General features: G+C 42.8%; 1 protein-coding gene across 3 annotated transcripts; it reads left to right on the forward strand.

The window, feature by feature from the left end:
* Window positions 1–393: 393 nt before the first annotated feature.
* On the forward strand, window positions 394–21,072 carry LOC124020785 (sushi, nidogen and EGF-like domain-containing protein 1). Of its 3 annotated transcripts, XM_046336058.1 has the most exons (12): window positions 394–463; window positions 588–660; window positions 759–782; window positions 3,565–3,603; window positions 5,594–5,632; window positions 6,154–6,192; window positions 6,646–6,767; window positions 16,858–17,136; window positions 17,317–17,412; window positions 17,583–17,709; window positions 18,645–18,683; window positions 20,083–21,072. In XM_046336058.1, the coding sequence occupies exons 2-12, from the start codon at window positions 594–596 to the stop codon at window positions 20,220–20,222; spliced, it is 1,011 nt and encodes a 336-aa protein (XP_046192014.1). In that variant the 5' UTR covers window positions 394–463; window positions 588–593; the 3' UTR covers window positions 20,223–21,072. The 3 variants fall into 3 exon arrangements, with proteins under 3 accessions (XP_046192014.1, XP_046192015.1, XP_046192016.1); XM_046336059.1 differs by lacking the exon at window positions 6,154–6,192; XM_046336060.1 differs by lacking the exons at window positions 5,594–5,632; window positions 6,154–6,192.
* The last annotated feature ends 3,778 nt before the right edge of the window (window positions 21,073–24,850 follow it).

A 24,850-nucleotide genomic window follows, 5' to 3' on the forward strand; every position in this document is an offset into this window, starting at 1 on the left:
AAAAACCCTAGACAATACAAAACCACTAGACAATACAAAACTCCTAGACAATACAAAAACTAGCGTGTCCACCCTAGTCAAACCCTGACCTAACCAAAATATAAAGAAAACAGAGATATCTCAGGTCAGGGCGTGACACTATTACAGCAAATCAAGTCCTGATTAAGATATTGAAGGTGAATATAGCTAAGAAACCAATTAGCTACCTAAGCATAATTGAAATGTATGTATTGCATTCCATTTGTTGTTATTCCACCTTATTCATTTTATTTACATATAAAATACATAAGCCTGGTGCCAAAACCTGCAGTAAGTGTCCTTGGGGTGATTCATGTTTGCCATTGACTATAGGGGTTGGCCACATTCCACCTTCTTAACATACCTACGTATAAACGATACCTAAGAACCAATAGTCCCAACCCAACAGAACTACACAGAAGAAAGGGTGAATGCGCAGAAACAGGTGAGCTGTTCTGACACATCTGTTTGTAGAATAGAACATGTCAAATGTGAATGAAGACAGTTTTGAAGAAAGGGATAATGATATTCATGGTTATGACGATAAATAGGAAACATTTTGCTTCTAGATTTGAATGGACAAGGAGCTTGTGACAATGAGGAATCAAATGATGCTTTTTGTGCTGTTTTTGTTGATGACGAGTAAGTACTTTATCCACTTTGTATCTTGATGATTGTGTTAGTATTTTACATGTGAATTTAAGCTTGCTCACCTTGACCCCCCTCCATTGTTTCAAAAGGTAAGGTGACCACTGCTGATTTTGGTGAGTTTACATTACACCCAATAACTGATTTCAATCCACTTTTCAACTCAGACTAAATTGTAACTGAAACCGTCATGAGATACTTACATAACATGAAATAAGCAGAGATTACATCACTTAGTCTTAGAGGCATAGGTGGTAGTTCCTGAAGTAGCACAGATGAATCGATTTGACTTCCTTATTCTACCGAAAGAAGGCTCGGTGTTAAAACTACAAGTGTGAAAACTTGGCCTACAAGCATCCTAAAATAACATATTTAACTTCTATTGTGACAATGTCACTCGAGAAGATCTGTGAATTAGAATATTTTGCACAGGTGTGCATGGATGTCTATGGTATGTGTCTACCAAAGGAGGTTGGTGGCTCCTTAATTAGGGAGGACAGGCTCTTGGTAATGACTGGAGCGGAATTACTGGAATAGTATCAAACACATCGTTTCCATGTGTTTCATGTCATTCCATTGACTCCGTTCCAGCCATTATTCCCAGCCGTCCTCCCCTCAGCAGCCTCCACTTGTGTGTACTTGTACTTGTGTACTTGTGAGAGAGTGGGGGAATAGGGAGAATACTAGAGCATGCCTCACTCTCCATTGACTTGCATTGGAATTGCTTATACTGTATAATATACAGTGGCTTCAGAAAGTATTCATACCCCTTGATTTGTTACACATTCTTTGTGTTACAGCCTGAATTTAAAATGGATTAAATATACATTTTTGCTCACCACACAATACCTCATAATGATAAAATGAAAACATGCTTTTTTAAATTGTTTGCTAATTTTTTGAAGATGAAATACAGAAATTTCAAATTTACATAAGAATTCACACCCCTTTGCTATGACACTCCAACCTGAGTTCAGGTGCATCCAATTTCATTTGATCATCCTTGAAATGTCACTACAACTCTATTGGAGTCCACCTGTGGCCAATTCAATTGTTTGGACAAGATGGAAAAAAATAAAACACACCTGTCTATATAAGGTCCCACAGTGCATGTCATAGCAGAAACTATACCATGAAGGCCAAGGGACTGTACGTAGATCACCTCATCTCAGAGGTCATCTGGGGAAAGGTATAAATGTCAGGGTGTGCGCTACTGGTTGAAGGTAAGTCAGGTGCAGGAGAGCAGAGATGGGTGATAATAGGTGCACTTTATTCATACCCAATGAAAATAGCAATATACGCCCAAAGTACACGAATGGTACAAAATAACCAAAACACACGGGCCAAACACACACGGGCCAAACACACACGGGCCAAACACACACGGGCCAAACACACACGGGCCAAACACACACGGGCCAAACACACACGGGCCAAACACACACGGGCCAAACACACACGGGCCAAACACACACGGGCCAAACACACACGGGCCAAACACACACGGGCCAAACACACACGGGCCAAACACACACGGGCCAAACACACACGGGCCAAACACACACGGGCCAAACACACACGGGCCAAACACACACGGGCCAAACACACACGGGCCAAACACACACGGGCCAAACACACACGGGCCAAACACACACGGGCCAAACACACACGGGCCAAACACACACGGGCCAAACACACACGGGCCAAACACACACGGGCCAAACACACACGGGCCAAACACACACGGGCCAAACACACACGGGCCAAACCAAACAACACGGGCCAAACACACACGGGCCAAACACACACGGGCCAAACACACACGGGCCAAACACACACGGGCCAAACACACACGGGCCAAACACACACGGGCCAAACACACACGGGCCAAACACAGACTAATACGGGCTACATGTAACAAACAAACAATTTCACACAAAGACATGATGGGGAACAGAGGAATAAATAAATGTAGTGTGATTGGGAATGAAAACCAGGTGTGCAGGGAACAAGACAAAACAAATGGATCAATGAAAAATGGAGCGGCGATGGCTAGAGAGCCGGTGACGTCGACCGCCGAACGCCGCCCGAACAAGGAGCGGAGCCCACTTCAGCGGAAGTTATGACAATAAAACAATTTCTAGAGTGTTGAACGTTTCCTTGAGCACAAAAAATGGAACTACTCAGACTCTGCCTAGCGCTGACCAAACTGAGCAACCGTGCAAGAAGAACCTTGGTCAGGGAGGCGACCCAGAACTACAGTTTTGATCAAATATTTCATATTTTCATATTTGTATCATATTTGTACTGTGTATTTGAGCTTGTGTCCTCAAACGTGACTACACCGCAGCAATATATATTTTTTTTTACCAGAAAGGTGAGATTTGTACATCTTGGAGTGTGCAGCATTAGTAGTTATTGTTTATGCCCCTTCATGATGAATAGTTACTTTGGGGGATTACAGTGATTACATTTAAGATAAAATTGAGTTACATTTAAGTGGTATTGCATATACTATAGGAGTGTGTGTGAGAGAGTGTGTGGCTTTCTTTAGATATTGTTTTATATACAGTATATATACTGTAAGACAACATGTTGACAATCTTATGTTGAAAGAACACTTGGACCCCAAGCCCATTATGGAATGGCCACTTGCTGATGTGTCTGATAGTGATCCCTCCAGTCTGCCATGGTTTTGGGCAAAATGAGAATTGAGACAATACTCAATTATATTCCTGCTGCCACTTGTCCATATTCAAAAATTCAAGATCTATTCCCGAGCATCTCGTGTCCCGCCGCAATCTAAAATCAGTGGGGCTTTAAGCGTTTATAATTTTGGGGGCTATGGGGTTTTACAGGAAGTGCTACATTTCCAACCTCTCTGTCTATATATTCCAGTGAACACTTCAACAACTGATGACCCTTCAACAACCCCTGGTGAGTTTACATTACACCCAATAAATAGCTGATTTCAATTCACTTCTCAATTCTCTCTTACTGGATTGTAACTGACTGAAACTGTCTCTCATCTTAATGAGATGTTATATACCAAATATTATGTATAGGTGGGGTTGTCACGAAAGAGCTGGGATTTGATCAGTAAATGTGTAGGTGTGACGTGGGCTTGCCACTGACTGGTCCACTAATCACTGTGCATCATGATTTACATGAGGGTTGGGTTTGATTACAATCATGTCAATGTTTTTGGATTTAGCGACTAATCATTTTTTACACTATGGCTGAATAGGTTTTCTTCTGGCTTTGTCCTGTCCCTCTGCAGCAGACACGTTTTGGGCTTTGGGTTTTGGCACTCTCTGGAATGTTGAGAATGTTGAGGGCTGGTGGCTTGTGCTCTTGCTAAAATATTATTTTCTGAATACTAGAAAAATTTTAAAAAATGAATCAAATCAGAGCAAAGCGAATCTATGGAAGTCAACCCTTAGTTTACCTCGGCCCTCATGGCTCGGTAATGAATTATTGTTGCTGTCGAGTTGATACTCTTGAAATGTCACAAAATACTTTTTAAATCAACTGGTGGTTGAAGCATGAGACAACGCAACACATTACTCTTACATTTAAACCAACCGGTGGCTGCAGCAGGGTAGGGTACTAGGGGGTAAATAGCCCCCTGCGGTAACTGACCCCCCCCCCCCCCCTCCGTAATTCACATTAGACCACAAGATGTTACCATACTTTTATTTTATTTCACCTTTATTTAACCAGGTAGGCTAGTTGAGAACAAGTTCTCATTTGCAACTGCGACCTTGCCAAGATAAAGCATAGCAGTGTGAACAGACAACACAGAGTTACACATGGAGTAAACAATTAACAAGTCAATAACACAGTAGAAAAAAAGGGGAGTCTATATACAATGTGTGCAAAAGGCATGAGGAGGTAGGCGAATAATTACAATTTTGCAGATTAACACTGGAGTGATAAATGATCAGATGGTCATGTACAGGTAGAGATATTGGTGTGCAAAAGAGCAGAAAAGTAAATAAATAAAAACAGTGTGGGGATGAGGTAGGTGAAAATGGGAGGGCTATTTACCAATAGACTATGTACAGCTGCAGCGATTGGTTAGCTGCTCAGATAGCTGATGTTTGAAGTTGGTGAGGGAGATAAAAGTCAACAACTTCAGCGATTTTTGCAATTCGTTCCAGTCACAGGCAGTAGAGTACTGGAACGAAAGGCGGCCAAATGAGGTGTTGGCTTTAGGGATGATCAGTGAGATACACCTGCTGGAGCGCGTGCTACGGATGGGTGTTGCCATCATGACCAGTGAACTGAGATAAGGCGGAGCTTTACCTAGCATGGACTTGTAGATGACCTGGAGCCAGTGGGTCTGGCGACGAATATGTAGCGAGGGCCAGCCGACTAGAGCATACAAGTCGCAGTGGTGGGTGGTATAAGGTGTTTTAGTGACAAAACGAATACTATTGTTATGAATGTGCTTATGCCTGTCATTTAGACCAGGGTTTCCCAAACTCAGTCCCCAGGACCCCAAGGGATGTATATTTTGGTTTTTGCCCTAGCACTACACAACTGATTAAAATAATCATCTAATCATTAAGCTTTGATCATTTGAATCAGCTGTGTAGTGTTAGAGAACAAAACTAAACGTGTACCCCTTTGGGTCCCGTTACTGAGTTTGGGAACAGCTGATTTAGACAATGACTAGCCCAGTTAGCGCTAGTTTATGCTAACTTACTAGCTAGCAACTTCACAAGCAGTAAATGCACTTGCATCCCAGCTGCCACTTGTCCATATAAAAAAATTCAAGACCCATATCCGAGCATCTCGTGTCCCGCCGCAATCTAAAATCAGTGGGGCTTTAAGCGTTTATAAGAGACCAAATCTTGTATTTTGGGAGCTTTACAGGAAGTGCTTGTGCTAAATTTCCAACCTCTCCGTCTTTATCCTCCAGCGACCACTTCAACAACTGATGGCCCTTCAACAACCCCTGGTGAGTTTACATTACACCCAATAAATAGCTGATTTCAATTCACTTCTCAATTCTCTCTTACTGGATTGTAACTGACTGAAACCAATGGTATATTAAAAGAACACCTGGACTCTAATCCCTTTATGGAATGGCCACTTGCTGATGTGTCTGATAGTGATCCCTCCAGTCTGACATGGTTTTGGGCAAAATGAGGATTTAAATATTGTGCACTTGCATTCCAACTACCACTTGTCAATATTCCAAAATTAAAAACCAATTCCCAAGCATCTTGTGTCCCGCCATGACCTAAACTCACTTTGGCTGAATTGCTTGGGCAAAATGAGAAGTCAGGCAATATGATTTACATCCCAGCTGCCACGTGTTCATATTCAAGACCCATTCTCGAGCATCTCGTGTCCCGCCGCAATCTAAAATCAGTGGGGCTTTAAGCGTTTATAAAAGAGACCAAATCCTGAATTTTGGGGGCTACGGGGTTTTACAGGAAGTGCTACATTTCCAACCTCTCTGTCTATATCCTCCAGTGAACACTTCAGCAACTGATGGCCCTTCAACAACCCCTGGTGAGTTTACATTACACCCAATAAATAGCTGATTCCAATCCACTTCTCAATTCTCTCTTACTGGATTGTAACTGACTGAAACCAATGGTATATTAAAATACTCTAATCCCTTTATGGAATGGCCACTTGCTGATGTGTCTGATAGTGGTTTTGGGAAAATTAGAATTTAAATATTGTGCACTTGCATTCCAACTGCAACTTGTCAATATTCCAAAATGAAAAACCAATTCCCAAGCATCTTGTGTCCCGCCATGACCTAAACTCATTTTGGCTGAATTGCTGAAGAATCCCAAGAGTTTATTCTCCCTTTAGTGTGTGGCATAACCCAAATCAACAACAAAATAGTTGGGGTGAGGATGACAATGCAGAAAGTTGGCCGTGACAGATTGTTAGATAATCGCTGTGTGACCTAATTGTAATGATGTTATTAACGGACCATTTTGTTCATCTCAGGCCCACTCTATCCATTTGGGGCTGGAGACACAGTGAGCTCCCGATCCGATGATGGAAGTTCCCCTCCTATAACCCTGGAGCAGCCATTTGTTTATTTTGGAAAACCGTATCAACAGATACACGTGCGTAAAAATAAATGTTTTTAACCTCTCTGGGATAGTACATACATTACATACATTATGGAGTGATAGTAGTACACACTGTATTTATTAATATGTTGCATGTTTTTTTGTGTTTTTTTTTAATCCACCACCCGGAGTACAAATACCTATATATCTTTTTTTAACTACTTTTCTGCTACATATACATACATTTGACATACATGGTACTTTGATATAAAGCAGTCACATAACAATAATACATTACCAAACATAAGCTCTTTAATCCCACCCTCAGCCACTCTCAGCCCATCCCACCTATCACCATAGACCTCAGCTCTTTAATCCCACCCCTCAACTACTCTCAGCCCATCCCACCTATCACCATAGACCTCAGCTCTTTAATCCCACCCTCAGCTACTCTCAGGGAAACCTATCACCATAGACCTCAGCTCTTTAATCCCACCCTCAAGCTACTCAGCCCATCCCAACCTATCACCATAGACCTCAGCTCTTTAATCCCACCCCTCAGCTACTCTCAGCCCATCCCAACCTATCACCATAGACCTCAGCTCTTTAATCCCACCCCTCAGCTACTCTCAGCCCATCCCAACCTATCACCATAGACCTCAGCTCTTTAATCCCACCCCTCAACTACTCTCAGCCCATCCCACCTATCACCATAGACCTCAGCTCTTTAATCCCACCCCTCAACTACTCTCAGCCCATCCCACCTATCACCATAGACCTCAGCTCTTTAATCCCACCCCTCAACTACTCTCAGCCCATCCCACCTATCACCATAGACCTCAGCTCTTTAATCCCAGACCTCAGCTCTTTAATCCCAACCCTCAGCTACTCTCAGCCCATCCCACCTATCACCATAGACCTCAGCAACTTTAATCCCACCCTCCTGGTCAGCCCATCCCACCTATCACCATAGACCTCAGCTCTTTAATCCCACCCCTCAGCTACTCTCAGCCCATCCCAACCTATCACCATAGACCTCAGCTCTTTAATCCCACCTCAGCTACTCTCAGCCCATCCCAACCTATCACCATAGACCTCAGCTCTTTAATCCCACCCTCAGCTACTCTCAGACCTATCACCATAGACCTCAGCTCTTTAATCCCACCCTCAGCTAATCTCAGCCCATCCCAACCTATCACCATAGACCTCAGCGCTTTAATCCCACCCCCAGCTACTCTAATCAGCCCATCCCACCTATCACCATAGACCTCAGCTCTTTAATCCCACCCCTCAGCTACTCTCAGCCCATCCCACCTATCACCATAGACCTCAGCTCTTTAATCCCACCCCTCAGCTACTCTCAGCCCATCCCAACCTATCACCATAGACCTCAGCTCTTTAATCCCACCCCTCAGCTTCTCAGCCCATCCCAACCTATCACCATAGACCTCAGCTCTTTAATCCCACCCCTCAGCTACTCTCAGCCCATCCCACCTAACCATAGATCATTTTTAATCCCACCCCTCAGCTACATCTCAGCCCAAACCTATCACCATAGACCTCAGAGCTTTAATCCCACCCCTCAGCTACTCTCAGGAATCCCACCTATCACCCAGACCTCAGCTCTTTAATCCCACCCCTCAGCTACTCTCAGCCCATCCCACCTATCACCATAGACCTCAGCTCTTTAATCCCACCCCTCAGCTACTTCAGCCCATCCCAACCTATCACCATAGACCTCAGCTTTAATCCCACCCTCAGCTACTCTCAGCCCATCCCAACCTATCACCATAGACCTCAGCTCTTTAATCCCACCCCTCTGCTACTCTCAGCCCATCCCACCTATCACCATAGACCTCAGCATACTTTTATTCCCAGACCTCAGCTACTCTCAGCCCATCCCACCTATCACCATAGACCTCACCTTTAATAAACCATCAGCCCATCCCACCTATCACCAGACCTCAGCTCTTTAATCCCATCAGCTACTCTCAGCCCATCCCACCTATCACCATAACCTCAGCTCTTTAATCCCACCCCTCAGCTACTCTCAGCCCATCCAACCTATCACCATAGACCTCAGCTCTTTAATCCCACCCTCAGCTTTTCAGCCCATTATCACATAGACCTCAGCTCTTTAATCCCACCCTCAAGCTACTCTCAGCCCATCCCAACCTATCACCATAGACCTCAGCTCTTTAATCCCACCCCTCAGCTACTCTCAGCCCATCCCAACCTATCACCATAGACCTCAGCTCTTTAATGATCAGCACCCCTCAGCTACTCTCAGCCCATCCCAACCTATCACCATAGACCTCAGCTCTTTAATCCCACCCCTCAGCTACTCTCAGCCCATCCCAACCTATCACCATAGACCTCAGAGCTTTAATCCCACCCCTCAGCTACTCTCAGCCCATCCCAAACAATCACCATAGACCTCGTTCCAGCCCATCCCAACCTATCACCATAGATCAGCTCTTTAATCCCACCCCTCAGCTACTCTCAGCCCATCCCAACCTATCACCATAGACCTCAGCGCTTTAATCCCACCCCTCAGCTACTCTCAGCCCATCCCACCTATCACCATAGACCTCATAAGGCTTTAATCCCACCTCAGCTACTTTAGCCCATCCCAACCTATCACCATAGACCTCAGCGCTTTAATCCCACCCTCAGCTACTCTCAGCCCATCCCACCTATCACCATAGACCTCAGCGCTTTAATCCCACCCTCAGCTACTGTCAGCCCATCCCACCTATCACCATAGACCTCAGCTCTTTATCAACTGTCTCAGCCCATCCCAACCTATCACCATAGACCTCAGGGTTTCCCACCCCTCAGCTACCTCAGCCCATCCCAAGGGATCACCATAGATTCAGGCTTTAATCCCACCCCTCAGCTACTCAGCCCATCCCACTATCAAAATAGACCTCATTTAATCCCACCCTCAGCTTTCAGCCCATTTGACCTATCACCATAGACCTCAGCTCTTTAATCCCACCCCTCAGCTACTCTCAGCCCATCCCACCTGGGTCACCATAGACCTCAGTTTTAATCCCACCCCTGCTATTTCAGCGCTTTAATCCCACCCCTCAACTACTCTCAGCCCATCCCACCTATCACATAGACCTCAGTTAATCCCACCCCTCAGCACTCTCAGCCCATCCCAACCTATCACCATAGACCTCAGCTCTTTAATTCAACTACCCAGCCCATCCCCCTCAGCTCACTTTAATCTCAGCCCATCCCACCTAAAACCATAGACCTCAGCGTTTAATCCCACCCCTCAGACCAAATCTTGTATTTTCAGCACAGGACCTCAGCTTTAATCCCACCCTCAGCTACTCTCAGCCCATCCCACCTATCACCACAGACCTCAGGCTTTAATCCCACCCCTCAGCTACTTCAGCCCATCCCACCTATCACCATAGACCTCAGCTCTTTAATCCCCCTCAACTACTCTCAGCCCATCCCACCTATCACCACAGACCTCAGACTTTAATCCCACCCCTCATCCAGCCCATCCCACCTATCACCATAGACCTCAGCGCTTTAATCCCACCCCTCAGCTACTTCAGCCCATCCCAACCTATCACCATGACCTCAGCGCTTTAATCCCACCCCTCAGCTACTCTCAGCCCATCCCAACCTATCACCATAGACCTCAGTCTTTAATCATGCTACTCTCAGCCCATCCCAACCTATCAGGATTTAGACCTCATCTTTAATCCCACCCCACTACTCTGCCCATCCCAACCATCACCCAGACCTCAGCTTTAATCTTTAATCCCACCCCTCAGCATCTTTAATCCCACCCCCTACTCTCAGCCCATCCCACCTATGGGCACTCATAGACCTCAACCTCTTTAATCCCACCCCTCAGCTACTCTCAGCCCATCCCACCTATCATAGACCTCAGCATCTTTAATCCCACCCCTCCTACTCTCAGCCCATCCCACCTATCACCACAGACCTCAGCGCTTTAATCCCACCCCTCAACTACTCTCAGCCCATCCCACCTATTAGACCTCAGCGCTTTAATCCCACCCCTCAGCTACTCTCAGCCCATCCCAACCTATCCCAACCCTCTTTAATCCCACCTCTCAGCCCAGCCCATCCCACCTATCACTTCAGACCTCAGGCCCTTAATCTCACCCCTGCTGAGTTCAGCCCATCCCACCCACCATAGACCTCAGCTCTTTAATCCCCCTCAGCTTCTCTCAGCCCTGGATTGTAACTGACAAACCAATGGTATATTAATCCCACCCCTCAACTACTCTCAGCCCATCCCTTTATCAACAGACCTTGCTGATGTTAATCCCACCCCTCAGCTACTCTCAGCCCATCCCAACCTATCACCATAGACCTCAGCTCTTTAATCCCACCCCTCAACTACTCTCAGCCCATCCCAACCTATCACCAAGAAGCGCTTTAATCCCACCCCTCAGCTATCTCAGCCCATCCCACCTATCACCATAGACCTGCTTTAATCCCACCCCCTCTCAGCCCATCCCAACCTATCATTTTAGACCTCATTGCTTTAATCCCACCCCTCAGCTAGTCTCAGCCCATCCCACCTATCACCATAGACCTCAGCTCTTTAATCAGCCCATCCCAAAAGTTAGACCTCAGATTTTAGATCCCACCCCTCAACTACTCTCAGCCCATCCCAACCTATCACCACAGACCTCAGCTCTTTAATCCCACCCCTTGTACATCTCAGCTGGAGACACAGTGCTTTAATCCCACCCCTCAGCTAGTTCTCAGCCCATCCCAACCTATCACCATTAGTTTAGCTGGAAATCCCACCTCAACAGCTACTCGTGCCCATCCCACCTATCACCATAGAAGCTTTTTAATCCCACCCCTCAGCTACTCTCAGCCCATCCCAAAATCACCATAGACCTCAGCTGGGATTTAATACCCCTCAACTATTTCAGCCCATCCCACCTATCACCATTTTTAATCCCACCCCTTTTTACTTAATCCATCCCACCTATCACCAAATACCTATATATCCTTTATCCCACTCACTTTTCTAGCCCATCCCAACCTATCACCATAGACTCAGCTCTTTAATCCCACCCCTCAGATTACTATAAGCCCATCCCACCAATCACCATACCAAACTCAGCTCTTTAATCCCACCCCTCAGCCACTCTCAGCCCATCCCACCTATCACCATAGACCTCAGCTCTTTAATCCCACCCCTCAACTACTCTCAGCCCATCCCACCTATCACCATAGACCTCAGCTCTTTAATCCCACCCCTCAGCTACTCTCAGCCCATCCCACCTATCACCATAGACCTCAGCTCTTTAATCCCACCCCTCAGCTACTCTCAGCCCATCCCAACCTATCACCATAGACCTCAGCTCTTTAATCCCACCCCTCAGCTACTCTCAGCCCATCCCAACCTATCACCATAGACCTCAACTCTTTAATCCCACCCCTCAGCTACTCTCAGCCCATCCCAACCTATCACCATAGACCTCAGCTCTTTAATCCCACCCCTCAGCACTCTCAGCCCATCCCACCTATCACCATAGACCTCAGCTCTTTAATCCCACCCCTCTGCCTCTCAGCCCATCCCACCTATCACCATAGACCTCAGCTCTTTAATCCCACCCCTCAGCTACTCTCAGCCCATCCCACCTATCACCATAGACCTCAACTCTTTAATCCCAGCTACTCTCAGCCCATCCCACCTATCACCATAGACCTCAGCTCTTTAATCCCACCCCCTCAGCACTCTCAGCCCATCCTACCTATCACCATAGACCTCAGCTCTTTAATCCCACCCCTCAGCTACTCTCAGCCCATCCCACCTATCACCATAGACCTCAGCTCTTTAATCCCACCCCTCAGCTACTCTCAATCCCACCTCACCATAGACCTCAACTCTTTAATCCCACCCCTCACCATACTCTCAGCCCATCCCAATCCCATAGACCTCAGCTCTTTAATCCCAACCCTCAGCAACTCTCAGCCCATCCCACCTATCAATAGACCTCAGCTCTTTAATCCCACCCCTCAGCTACTCTCAGCCCATCCCAACCTATCACCATAGACCTCAGCTCTTTAATCCCAGACCTCAGCTCTTTAATCCCACCCTCACTCTCAGCCCATCCCAACCTATCACCATAGACCTCAGCTCTTTAATCCCACCCCTCAGCTACTCTCAGCCCATCCCAACCTATCACCATAGACCTCAGCTCTTTAATCCCACCCCTCAGCTACTCTCAGCCCATCCCAACCTATCACCATAGACCTCAGCTCTTTAATCCCACCCCTCAGATACTCTCAGCCCATCCCACCTATCCCCATAGACCTCAGCTCTTTAATCCCACCCCTCAGCTACTCTCAGCCCATCCCAACCTATCACCATAGACCTCAGCTCTTTAATCCCACCCCTCAGCTACTCTCAGCCCATCCCACCTATCACCATAGACCTCAGCTCTTTAATCCCACCCCTCAGCCACTCTCAGCCCATCCCACCTATCACCATAGACCTCAGCTCTTTAATCCCACCCCTCAGCCACTCTCAGCCCATCCCACCTATCACCATAGACCTCAGCTCTTTAATCCCACCCTCAGCCACTCTCAGCCCATCCCACCTATCACCATAGACCTCAGCTCTTTAATCCCACCCTCAGCCACTCTCAGCCCATCCCACCTATCACCATAGACCTCAGCTCTTTATTCCCAGACCTCAGCTCTTTAATCCCAACCCTCAGCCACTCTCAGCCCATCCCACCTATCACCATAGACCTCAGCTCTTTAATCCCACCCTCAGCCACTCTCAGCCCATCCCACCTATCACCATAGACCTCAGCTCTTTAATCCCACCCCTCAGCCACTCTCAGCCCATCCCACCTATCACCATAGACCTCAGCTCTTTAATCCCACCCTCAGCCACTCTCAGCCCATCCCACCTATCACCATAGACCTCAGCTCTTTAATCCCAACCCTCAGCCACTCTCAGCCCATCCCACCTATCACCATAGACCTCAACTCTTTAATCCCACCCCTCTGCCACTCTCAGCCCATCCCACCTATCACCATAGACCTCAGCTCTTTAATCCCACCCCTCTGCCACTCTCAGCCCATCCCACCTATCACCATAGACCTCAGCTCTTTAATCCCAACCCTCAGCCACTCTCAGCCCATCCCACCTATCACCATAGACCTCAGCTCTTTAATCCCAACCCTCAGCCACTCTCAGCCCATCCTACCTATCACCATAGACCTCAGCTCTTTAATCCCAACCCTCAGCCACTCTCAGCCCATCCCACCTATCACCATAGACCTCAGCTCTTTAATCCCACCCCTCTGCCACTCTCAGCCCATCCCACCTATCACCATAGACCTCAGCTCTTTAATCCCAACCCTCAGCCACTCTCAGCCCATCCTACCTATCACCATAGACCACCCTTGTTTAGTTTCCATGTGCCATATATTTATCAATTGTCCTGTGATGTTTTAGATCCTTTTTTTACCTTTCTAATTGTATAGTATCCACAAATTGTGAGCTAAAGATGAAAACCTTTCCTACGAGTATTATTATATTATTTATTGACTAACTATGGCTTTCCAAATCGCCCAACACTGCTATTTGTAAGGTTAATTTTAAGAGCATGTTGTGATTTTTTAAACCATTCTTGAACCTGTGACCAGAAACAAACTACATGGGGGCAATACCAGAGTAAATGATCTATTAATTCTCTCTCTTCGCAGGCAAAATTTACAGAGCTTAGATTGTTGTATGCCCCCTATATATATTCTGTTGGTGGCAAGAATTTTATATAAAAACTTAAATTGAAAAACTCTAAGTGTTGAATCAAGTATAGTTTTTTGTACCAGTTCATAAACCATATGTCATGGAATTGGTACATCGAAAATCGCTTCCCATTTATTTTGCAACCTGTATGGCACAGCTGTCAACATTTTTGTCCTCAAATGAAACTGGTATATTTTTCTATTTATGCCAGTTCCTTTCAGCCAGTTTGTATCTTTAATATATGGCAGGCAAACAAGTTCCCTACCGTCTCCCTTTTCCACTTGCCTCCTCTATTTTTGTGGTACTGCATCCATTTGGTTGTAAGTTTGGATTTATCACATATTCCCATATATTTTCAATAGCTAAATATGTGACATAACTCCTCCGTTTCTATTCATAATATCATTAATAAATATAATACCATTTTTTAAAAATCTATAAAGAATGTTTTTTTATTCATCAGTATATTTGAGTTTAACCATAATATTTGTTGTAATATTTGTTCTATCTTGTCTTGAGGATAAAACTGAAATTGTAACCAGCTTTGTATGGCTTGTTTAAGAAAGGGCGATACTTTAAACAAAATTTCATTTTCAATTTGTCAGAAATGAGAAGTTGTGATCTGTATAAAAGCAAAAAGGCCATTTTTGAACAAAGGCCGAGCCTTTCTTAATAATCTACTGGAGAACCATTTTGGGTTTAGTATCATTTATGTATTAGTGAAGCTTTTAGGGAAAGGTTTCAAATGCTAATATTTAATCATTTTAGCCCCCCAAACTCATATTCATTATATAAATAGGTATGTTTAATTTGTCTGGCTTAGCATTCCAAATCAAATTAAATAAGACAGTGCAGGGATCCAGATTGCGGACTTAAGAAAAAACTAGTCATCAGCACATTGACATTTTTGTTTTTATCCCCTGGATTTCTAACCCCTTGATGTTCTTGTTGGATCTCATTTTAATAGTTGACATTTCAAAGGCCATAATAAATAGACATGGAGACAACGGACAGCCTTGTTTGACTCCTCTTAAAAGCTCAGTACTTTCTGAGAAGTAACCATTATTTACTATTTTACACCTGGGGTTGCTGTACATAACTTTAACCTATTGTTTAAGAGATTCACCAAAATTAAAGTAATCCAGGCATTTATATATAAATTCTAGTCGTACTTTATCAAATGCCTTTTCAAAATCTGCTATGAAGACCAAGCCTGGTATCTTCTATGTTTCATAATGTTCAATTGTTTCAAGTAATTGTCATATATGATCTCCAATATATAGTCCATGTAAAAATCCTGTCTGATCAGCAATGAACAATATCTGGTAAAACCTTTTTTATTCTATGTGCTATGCATTTCGCCAGGATTTTCACATCACAACATTGAAGCATTAGAGGCTTCCTGTATTTAAAATGGACTGGATCTTTATACTTACCACTTGGGTCCTGTTTTAGTAGTAATGAAATCACACCTTCTTGTTGATAACTTTAACATCTACCATTTGTATAGGAGTAATTCAAATATGCTAATAATGGATATTTGAGTACATCAAAAAAAGTTCTGATGTACCTCTACCGGTATACTGTCAAGCCCTGATGTTTTCCAGACTGAAAATATTTTATTGCCTCAAAAGTTCCTCTTCAGTAAGTTGGCATTCATACAGGTCTTTCTGTAAATGTGTTAATTTTAAATTATTATTATTATTATTAGGAAAGAAATCATAACAGTTAACACCATTCAGTGCAAATAGAGGAGACTGAAAAGAAAACATGCTTAAAATATTTTGCTTCCTTTTTATAAATTAATAAATTATAATTTTAATCATGGATAACTCCATCATTTTTAACAAGTTTCTGTAAATTATTTTCGGTAGAATTTCTATGTTGAAGATTAAAGAGAAATGTTGTGCATTTTTCACAATTTTCCATCTAATTCACTTTATTTTTGTAATACATTACACTTGATCATTCTTGAATAAGTACCTCCATTTCTTTTTGTTTTTTTTTCTCAGCCTATTTTGTGCCTCTACAGTACAATTTCCATTACCATCTGCCTGCACTGTTACTTCCTCTATTTCCTTTATTAGTCTAATCTATTTGGACTTAAACTGCTTTTGTTTTAATTATGAGTATTGTATTGAATGGTCTCTAAAAGTACATTTAAAAGTGTCCCATACAATATGTTGCATGTACTTTATTTATTCACCCATTCATTTACTTTCACTTGTCGGTGTTGTAAGCGATGCAAAACCATCTTCTCCAACGATCTGTCCTTACACATAAACAAATGATGAAGCGTAACCAGTTGTGTCTAAACTGTCATACAGGCTTTATTTCCATTTCAATTAAGAAATGTCATTTCAGGTGAACCACAATGGACATCTGACCTTCAATGCAGCATTTGCCAGTTACACACCATACCGATTCCCTGCATTTTCCTCAAGAGATCTGATTGCTCCATTTTGGACCGATTTGGACAACAGGCGGAATGGTACCATCTCTTACCGGCAGTACAGCAGTGGCAGTGTTCTTCAACAGGCCACACAAGATATGAATCAGTACTTCCCAAATCTGGGCTTCTCTGTTAATTGGGTCTTCGTTGCTACCTGGGATAAGGTTCCCTACTACAACACTTTTGGAACAGTAAGACTTTTTGTTGTGACTCTGTTTCTATTGTCAGCTAAAGTGATGCTTAGTTATTTTTAAGCCGATTAGTAAAAGCCTGTGAAGCTATGATATAAGATGTATAATGGGCAAGATTGGTACATGACACAGGGGGCTACAGTATGTATTAAAATGTGTATCTAATTTCCTTAATATAAGGAAATCACCTTCCAAGTGGTTCTGATTGCTGGTGGCCAATCCTCCTTCATCCTGATGAACTATGGGGAGATTGCACCAACAACTCAAAATATTCAGGTCAGAAGAATGAATGCATATTATACATTTTCATGAAGAATAATATATGGGTTTATATTCATTATCATGAGCATAAATTGCATTCCTGATGTGAATTATGTATGGATAGTATTTCATCTCTGATGCTTTTAATAAATTATAATAACAATCTATGATATGTGTATTTCTAGGCTGGCTATGACACAGTCAACTCCATCCACTACTTCTCGATCCCGGGGTCATTTCAAAGCAACGACACAACTTTCAGTTACACCAGCAATGTCAACGTCACTGGTCGCTGGGCCTTCCAGACAAATGGTACTTTCAACAAACCTGGGTTCAAATACTATTTCATGTATTTCAATTACTTTAAATACATTTCAAAATAATTATTCAACGTTTTTTAAAAGTAGTTTACGTGAATGTATTTGGAAATACATTTGTAAAGTATTATATCTACAGCTACTTCTACTTGATGGCTATGTTTAAAACATTTTTTTTTAAAGACAAGTTCACCAGGATACACTTTGACATCATCTGGTGTGCAACATCACTTGATAACATTAAATAGCACTATTATCCCATTCCTGCACCAACACTCTGGTATTTTTCCTTATTGTATTTAGGGACCAATTGTTTTTACATGGTCCGTCATTTCTCCGGATTTATCGACCAATAGTTTTTACACTATGACTGATCAAGTATTATTCTGGCTTTGTCCTGTCCTCTGCAGAAGACACATTTTGGGCTTCCTTGGCACTATCTGGAATGTTGAGTTGTGCTGCTAGCTTGTGCTCCATGCTAAAACATTATTTTGTGAATTCTAGAATTCTAGCAAACAATAATTTACCTCGGCCCTCCTGAATTATTGTTGCTGTCGAGTTGATACTCTTAAAATGTCACAAAATACATTTAAAATCAACTAACTGGTGGTTGCAGCAGGGTACAACGGAAAACACACAAGAGTGGGACAAATCAAGGTGATCTGCCTCCATTGAAAATGAATGACTTATGGACTGCAAAGAGTTTAGTTAAGTAGTCAGTGGAATTGGTCAACATTCAGGGAGAGAAAGGGGAGCAGGTGATAGGAGTTGAAACAGCTGTACTGCTCTATACAATCCAATCGGCAGGATCGAAGGCGGGCGGGGCTTTGAGAGTTTATAAAAGAGTCCAAATCTCATATTTTGGGGGCTACGGGACTTTACAGGAAGTGCTTGTGTTAAGTTTCCAACCTCTCTGTCTATATCTTCCAGCGACCACTTCAACAACTGATGGCCCTTCAACAACCCCTGGTGAGTTTACATTACACCCAATAAATAGCTGATTTCAATTCACTTCTCAATTCTCTCTTACTGGATTGTAACTGACTGAAACCAATGGTATATTAAAAGAACACCTGGACTCTAATCCCTTTATGGAATGGCCACTTGCTGATGTGTCTGATAGTGATCCCTCCGGTCTGACATGGTTTTGGGCAAAATTAGAATTTAAATATTGAGCCATAGTAAATAAAACTTTTTTTGTTAAACTAACGAGATAAGTTCACCAGGATACACTTTGACATCATCTGGTGTGCAACATCACTTTAACCAGTAAAAGTAGACTTTGCCTACTTGTTATAGTATAAAATCACATGATGCACGCTAGATGATGTCAAGTGTTTAAATCGCTCAAAATGATTTATTTTCATTTTGAGAAAAATGTTAACCTCTTAAGTGGGTTATCCATGAAACAGTAGATAAATGTGTATAGCCTATGACTGATTGATAACATTAAATAGCACTATTATCCTGTTCCTGCACCAGAACTCTGCTATTTCTCATCCTTATTGGATTTAGCGACCAATCATTTTTACATGGTCCTTCGAGACGGATTTAATGACCAACAGTTTTCTACACGGTCCGTCATTTCTCCGGATTTAGCGACCAATCATTTTTACATGGTCCTTCGAGACGGATTTAATGACCAACAGTTTTCTACACGGTCCGTCATTTCTCCGGATTTAGCGACCAATCATTTTTACATGGTCCTTCGGATTTAATGACCAACAGTTTTCTACACGGTCCGTCATTTCTCCGGATTTAGCGACCAATCATTTTTAGTCGAGACGGATTTAATGACCAACAGTTTTCTACGGTCCGACGGATTTGACCAATCATTTTTACATGGTCCTTCGAGACGGATTTAATGACCAACAGTTTTCTGTCCGTCTTTGTCCGGATTTGCGACCAATCCTCTGCAGAAGACACAGTTTTTGGTCCGTCATTTCTCCGGATTTAGGCACTATCTGGAATGTCTGAGCGGTTGGCACTATCTGGAATGTTGGTGGATTGTGTAATGTTAAATCCAGAAGACACATTTTGGGCTTCCTTGGCACTATCTGGAATGTTGAGCGGTGCCGGTGGATTGTGTAATGTTAAATAAAAGACCCATTCCCGAGCATCTTGTGTCCAGCCTCAATCTAAAAGCAGTTTGGCTAAATTCTAGAATTGTTATTATGTCAAAATTCTAACAAAAGTATTCTCACTTTCGTGTGTGGCATCCGCTCCATCAACAACAAAATCGTAGGGGGCGAGGATGACCCTACAGGAAGATGGTCCTGGAAGACTGTTACATAATTGCCAAATTGTTACATTGTTATTCATATTATGCTGCATCTCTGTATCAAACCTCTGTCTCTATTCCTTCCAGCTTCTACATCTGATGAGCCATTCGCAGTTGATGACTTCTGCATAGATTCCATTTTTTGTAAAGGACAGGGTTTGACTGGTTCCGTTTATATGCTGAGCACTTTGTTAATTCTGGTGTTTCTTACCATTTTAAATAATTGATTCTTACTTTGTTGCAATCAAGGGAGTGGTTTTATTGGCAGCCATAGTGCATGTGCTATTCGTTCGAGAGATTTCTCTTTCAAAGTGAAGGCTGGAGTGCACTGGAAGAATGAGAGTGGGGAAGGAGGGAGCCTATTGTCTAAATATTCTAAACAGTATTGTATGTGCAGTTGCGCCTTTGAGTTACTCCAGATCCACTCCCATTTTCCTTGGGCCCTTCTTCCTGGGTGTTTTAATGGGCTTAGCTATTGTATTGATTTATTTGTGTAGATGGATAACTTGAAATATATTTACCTATTCATTAAAGTGGCAAATTCCAATAGAAACAAAGCGATCACTGTGCCACTTTTTGATAAACGGTTGAGGAATGGGGCTGGAGAAATGTAACCCAAATTCATAGATGGATCTATGGGTGCAAGGACTGAGTGATAACTATGTTACTCTGTTGCCAGACAGCGGTGGATTCAAAGCAGGAGCAACACAGATGTGCGCTCCTGTCATTCAGATTGACTTGTGTTGATTTAGTTCTGAGAGTGTTGGATGTTTTCATTATTTTGTATCGTTGTTTTGGCCAAGCAGAGTGATGGTAATTACATTAGGGTAAGTATTGAGATCTGGATCTGCCCTGGGAAGGAAAAAGTTGGAAATATTCTTACTTATGGGAGCAATTGTTAACCAATCTCCTGACATACATTTTCTATGTCATTGTGGTATTTTCTAGGCTTATAGACTTAGATAAGTGAGTATCTTTTTACATTGAAGCCTCCCTATATTTTCTCCTTGATAACTGTATTCTTATTGCACAACTGTAATTAACCTGATTACTTTTAAATATATACTGGAAGTCTGATTGCAAGTATTTGTTATGGTTTTCTTCCGATGAAGGAGAGGAGGACCAAAATGCAGCGTGGTTAATTCGATACATCTTTAATCAAAGATAAACACGAATAATACAAAAACAATAAACGTAATGTGAAAACCTAAACAGCCTATCTAGTGCAAACAAACACAGAGACTGGAACAATCACCCACGAAACACTCAAAGAATATGGCTGCCTAAATATGGTTCCCAATCAGAGACAACGATAAACACCTGCCTCTGATTGAGAACCACTTCAGGCAACCATAGACCTTTCTAGATAACCCCACTATACCACAATACCAATACCTACAACAACAAAAAACAAGAAAAAAACACACCACATAATTAACCCATGTCACACCCTGGCCTGACCAAAATAATAAAGAAAACACAAAATACTAAGACCAGGGCGTGACAGTATTAGCTCAATGTACAGATGTCTTAACTTCATCCCTCTTTGTGGCAGAGAATTTTCCTGCGGCATCAGGACATTCAATTGATCCTTGTGAGTCCCTGAAAAAGAGCAATTATCTTTCTCTCTGTGCTGGGGCAGTCGAGTCATTCGGATCAGGGCTTGCGCTAAAAGTATTTTTCTCGCTCGCTCAAACGTTAGGTCTATGTCCTATTACTGCAACACGTATCTGTAGCCTAACGTAGTTGTAGCCCAACGTATCTGTAGCCCAATGTATCTGTAGCCCAATGTATCTGTAGCCTAATGTATCTGTAGCCCAACGTATCTGTAGCCTAATGTATCTGTAGCCTAATGTATCTGTAGCCTAATGTATCTGTAGCCTAATGTATCTGTAGCCCAATGTATCTGTAGCCCAATGTATCTGTAGCCTAATGTATCTGTAGCCTAATGTATCTGTAGCCTAATGTATCTGTAGCCCAATGTATCTGTAGCCTAATGTATCTGTAGCCTAATGTATCTGTAGCCTAATGTATCTGTAGCCTAATGTATCTGTAGCCCAATGTATCTGTAGCCCAATGTATCTGTAGCCTAATGTATCTGTAGCCCAATGTATCTGTAGCCTAATGTATCTGTAGCCCAATGTATCTGTAGCCCAATGTATCTGTAGCCTAATGCCCAATGTATCTGTAGCCTAATGTATCTGTAGCCTAATGTATCTGTAGCCTAATGTATCTGTAGCCCAATGTATCTGTAGCCCAATGTATCTGTAGCCTAATGTATCCAACGTATCTGTAGCCTAATGTATCTGTAGCCTAATGTATCTAGCCTAATGTATCTGTAGCCTAATGTATCTGTAGCCTAATGTATCTGTAGCCTAATGTATCTGTAGCCCAATGTATCTGTAGCCCAATGTATCTGTAGCCTAACGTATCTGTAGCCTAATGTATCTGTAGCCTAATGTATGTCTGTAGCCTAATGTATCTGTAGCCTAATGTATCTGTAGCCTAATGTATCTGTAGCCCAATGTATCTGTAGCCTAATGTATCTGTAGCCTAATGTATCTGTAGCCTAATGTATCTGTAGCCTAATGTATCTGTAGCCCAATGTATCTGTAGCCCAATGTATCTGTAGCCTAATGTATCTGTAGCCCAATGTATCTGTAGCCTAATGTATCTGTAGCCCAATGTATCTGTAGCCCAATGTATATGTAGCCTAATGTATCTGTAGCCTAATGTATCTGTAGCCTAATGTATCTGTAGCCCAATGTATCTGTAGCCCAATGTATCTGTAGCCTAATGTATCTGTAGCCTAATGTATCTGTAGCCTAATGTATCTGTAGCCCAATGTATCTGTAGCCCAACGTATCTGTAGCCTAATGTATCTGTAGCCTAATGTATCTGTAGCCTAATGTATCTGTAGCCCAATGTATCTGTAGCCTAATGTATCTGTAGCCTAATGTATCTGTAGCCTAATGTATCTGTAGCCCAACGTATCTGTAGCCCAATGTGTCAACGTGGGTTTGATTCCAGCCTGCACCCTTCAGGCACAAATAACTCCATTCCCCCCGATTGACTTGGTCAGGTTACACATTTCATATATGGACAGTCCATAGATATTTGACCCTCTCTCTTGATAACAAATGGCCGTACCAGACACTTTTCGATAACATAAATAGGAAATAAATAAAATAATAACAGTAGGTCACACCATCATTATTTTTCATTCATACAAATAGTCTAGTAAATTGCCACCGTAGATTAGCTTGGTAAAAAATGACATTCTTTACCTCCGCTGTACAGGATGCTTGTCATAAATCGCCGTAGTCTGTTCAAAAAGGACTGCGTTGTTACAATTACAATACCAACCAGAGGGTGAACATATCTTGAAAGACGTTGGTTCCAAGCAGGACTAAGGGAAACACCGATTTCATCTTTTAGGGAGCGGTAAGGGAGTGAAGTTTATTCATAGTAACGGTTACATGGAGAAAATTGGACCTTTGAAATTAAAATGGATGGCCCTCCCTTCAACAAAATATATTTTTACCTTAATAGTGCCTAAATGCACAAAAAGGTATTTAAAAAAGTGACCCTCCCCTATATCCAAAATAATAATGAAACATAAAGTGGGTAGTGGAGAACATGTTTACCATCACTTCTTGGACAGACCCGAGTTCAGAGCCTTAGATTGCAGTTTAAGAAATTGTTCTTCGTCCTCTATGCATTACATGGCATTGCAGGAATTCTTATAGTGTACAGGGCTGTGGCCAGGTTTTGGGTTTGCAGACTACCATGGACAAGAGTAGGGGTGGAAATATCTCCTTTATAGTAAAATCATTGCATGAAGCTATCATCGTATTTGCAGGTCAGAGAAAAACATAGCTTTTTATAAAAATGTCATGTAATTATAATCACAGACTGAGAATGGACAGAGAGATAGGCTTATGTGTTCATCATATCATATTTCTCCAATGTCAAATCAGTGTGTCTTGTTTGCAACGAAACTCTCCATTTGCAAATAATTTAATCTGAGACGTCATTAGGAATCTGAGAATGGTACCACATATTTTTTATAACTAACCCAAGATGGAGCACACCCTGTCGTTTCTAATTGTCATGTCTACTCCGGCTCCGGCGCTCGACATCACCGGTCTACTAACCACCGGTCCTGGCAACCCATCATTATGCACACCTGGCAAGCCATCATTATGCACACCTGGCAGCCCATCATTATGCACACCTGGCAACCCATCATTACGGACACCTGGCAACCCTCATTACGGACACCTGGCAACCCTCATTACGGACACCTGGCAACCCTTATTATGCACACCTGCGCCCCATCATGAGACACATCTGGATTTCATCACTCCCTGATTACTTCCCCTTTATCTAGCACTCCTTTGTATCACCCATTAGGTAGTATTGTTTCCTGTTTTCATGTTTTGACACAGCTCCTGTTTTTGTATTTACTCCATGTTCGTTCCTATGAAACTCACCGACTGCACCTGCTTCCTGACTCCCTGCGTCTCCTTTAAACCAATGGGAACAAATGAGTCATAGAGAGCAGAACAAGCAACGAGGTGGGCAGAGCCAAGCACAAGTTAGAGAGATTCCTATTGGCGTGCTCTAGCATGCATTTGCATATTCCATTAGTGATCACCTACTTTAAAATGGACATGTGCAATTATGCAATTTCCCTTTGCACTCCTAAACAACATGTTTTTTTACTTTGGCACTTTCTACAAAACTTAGTCCACTCTGTTCGTAACAGATTCTAGTTTTAGGAACAGAAAACTCTATTGAAATCAAATGTTTCGTTGATGAGAATTTTCAGAATGTTGGACAAAATCCATCT

Source organism: Oncorhynchus gorbuscha, unplaced genomic scaffold (assembly GCF_021184085.1).
Source record: "Oncorhynchus gorbuscha isolate QuinsamMale2020 ecotype Even-year unplaced genomic scaffold, OgorEven_v1.0 Un_scaffold_910, whole genome shotgun sequence".
Classification (NCBI taxonomy): Eukaryota; Metazoa; Chordata; class Actinopteri; order Salmoniformes; family Salmonidae; genus Oncorhynchus; species Oncorhynchus gorbuscha.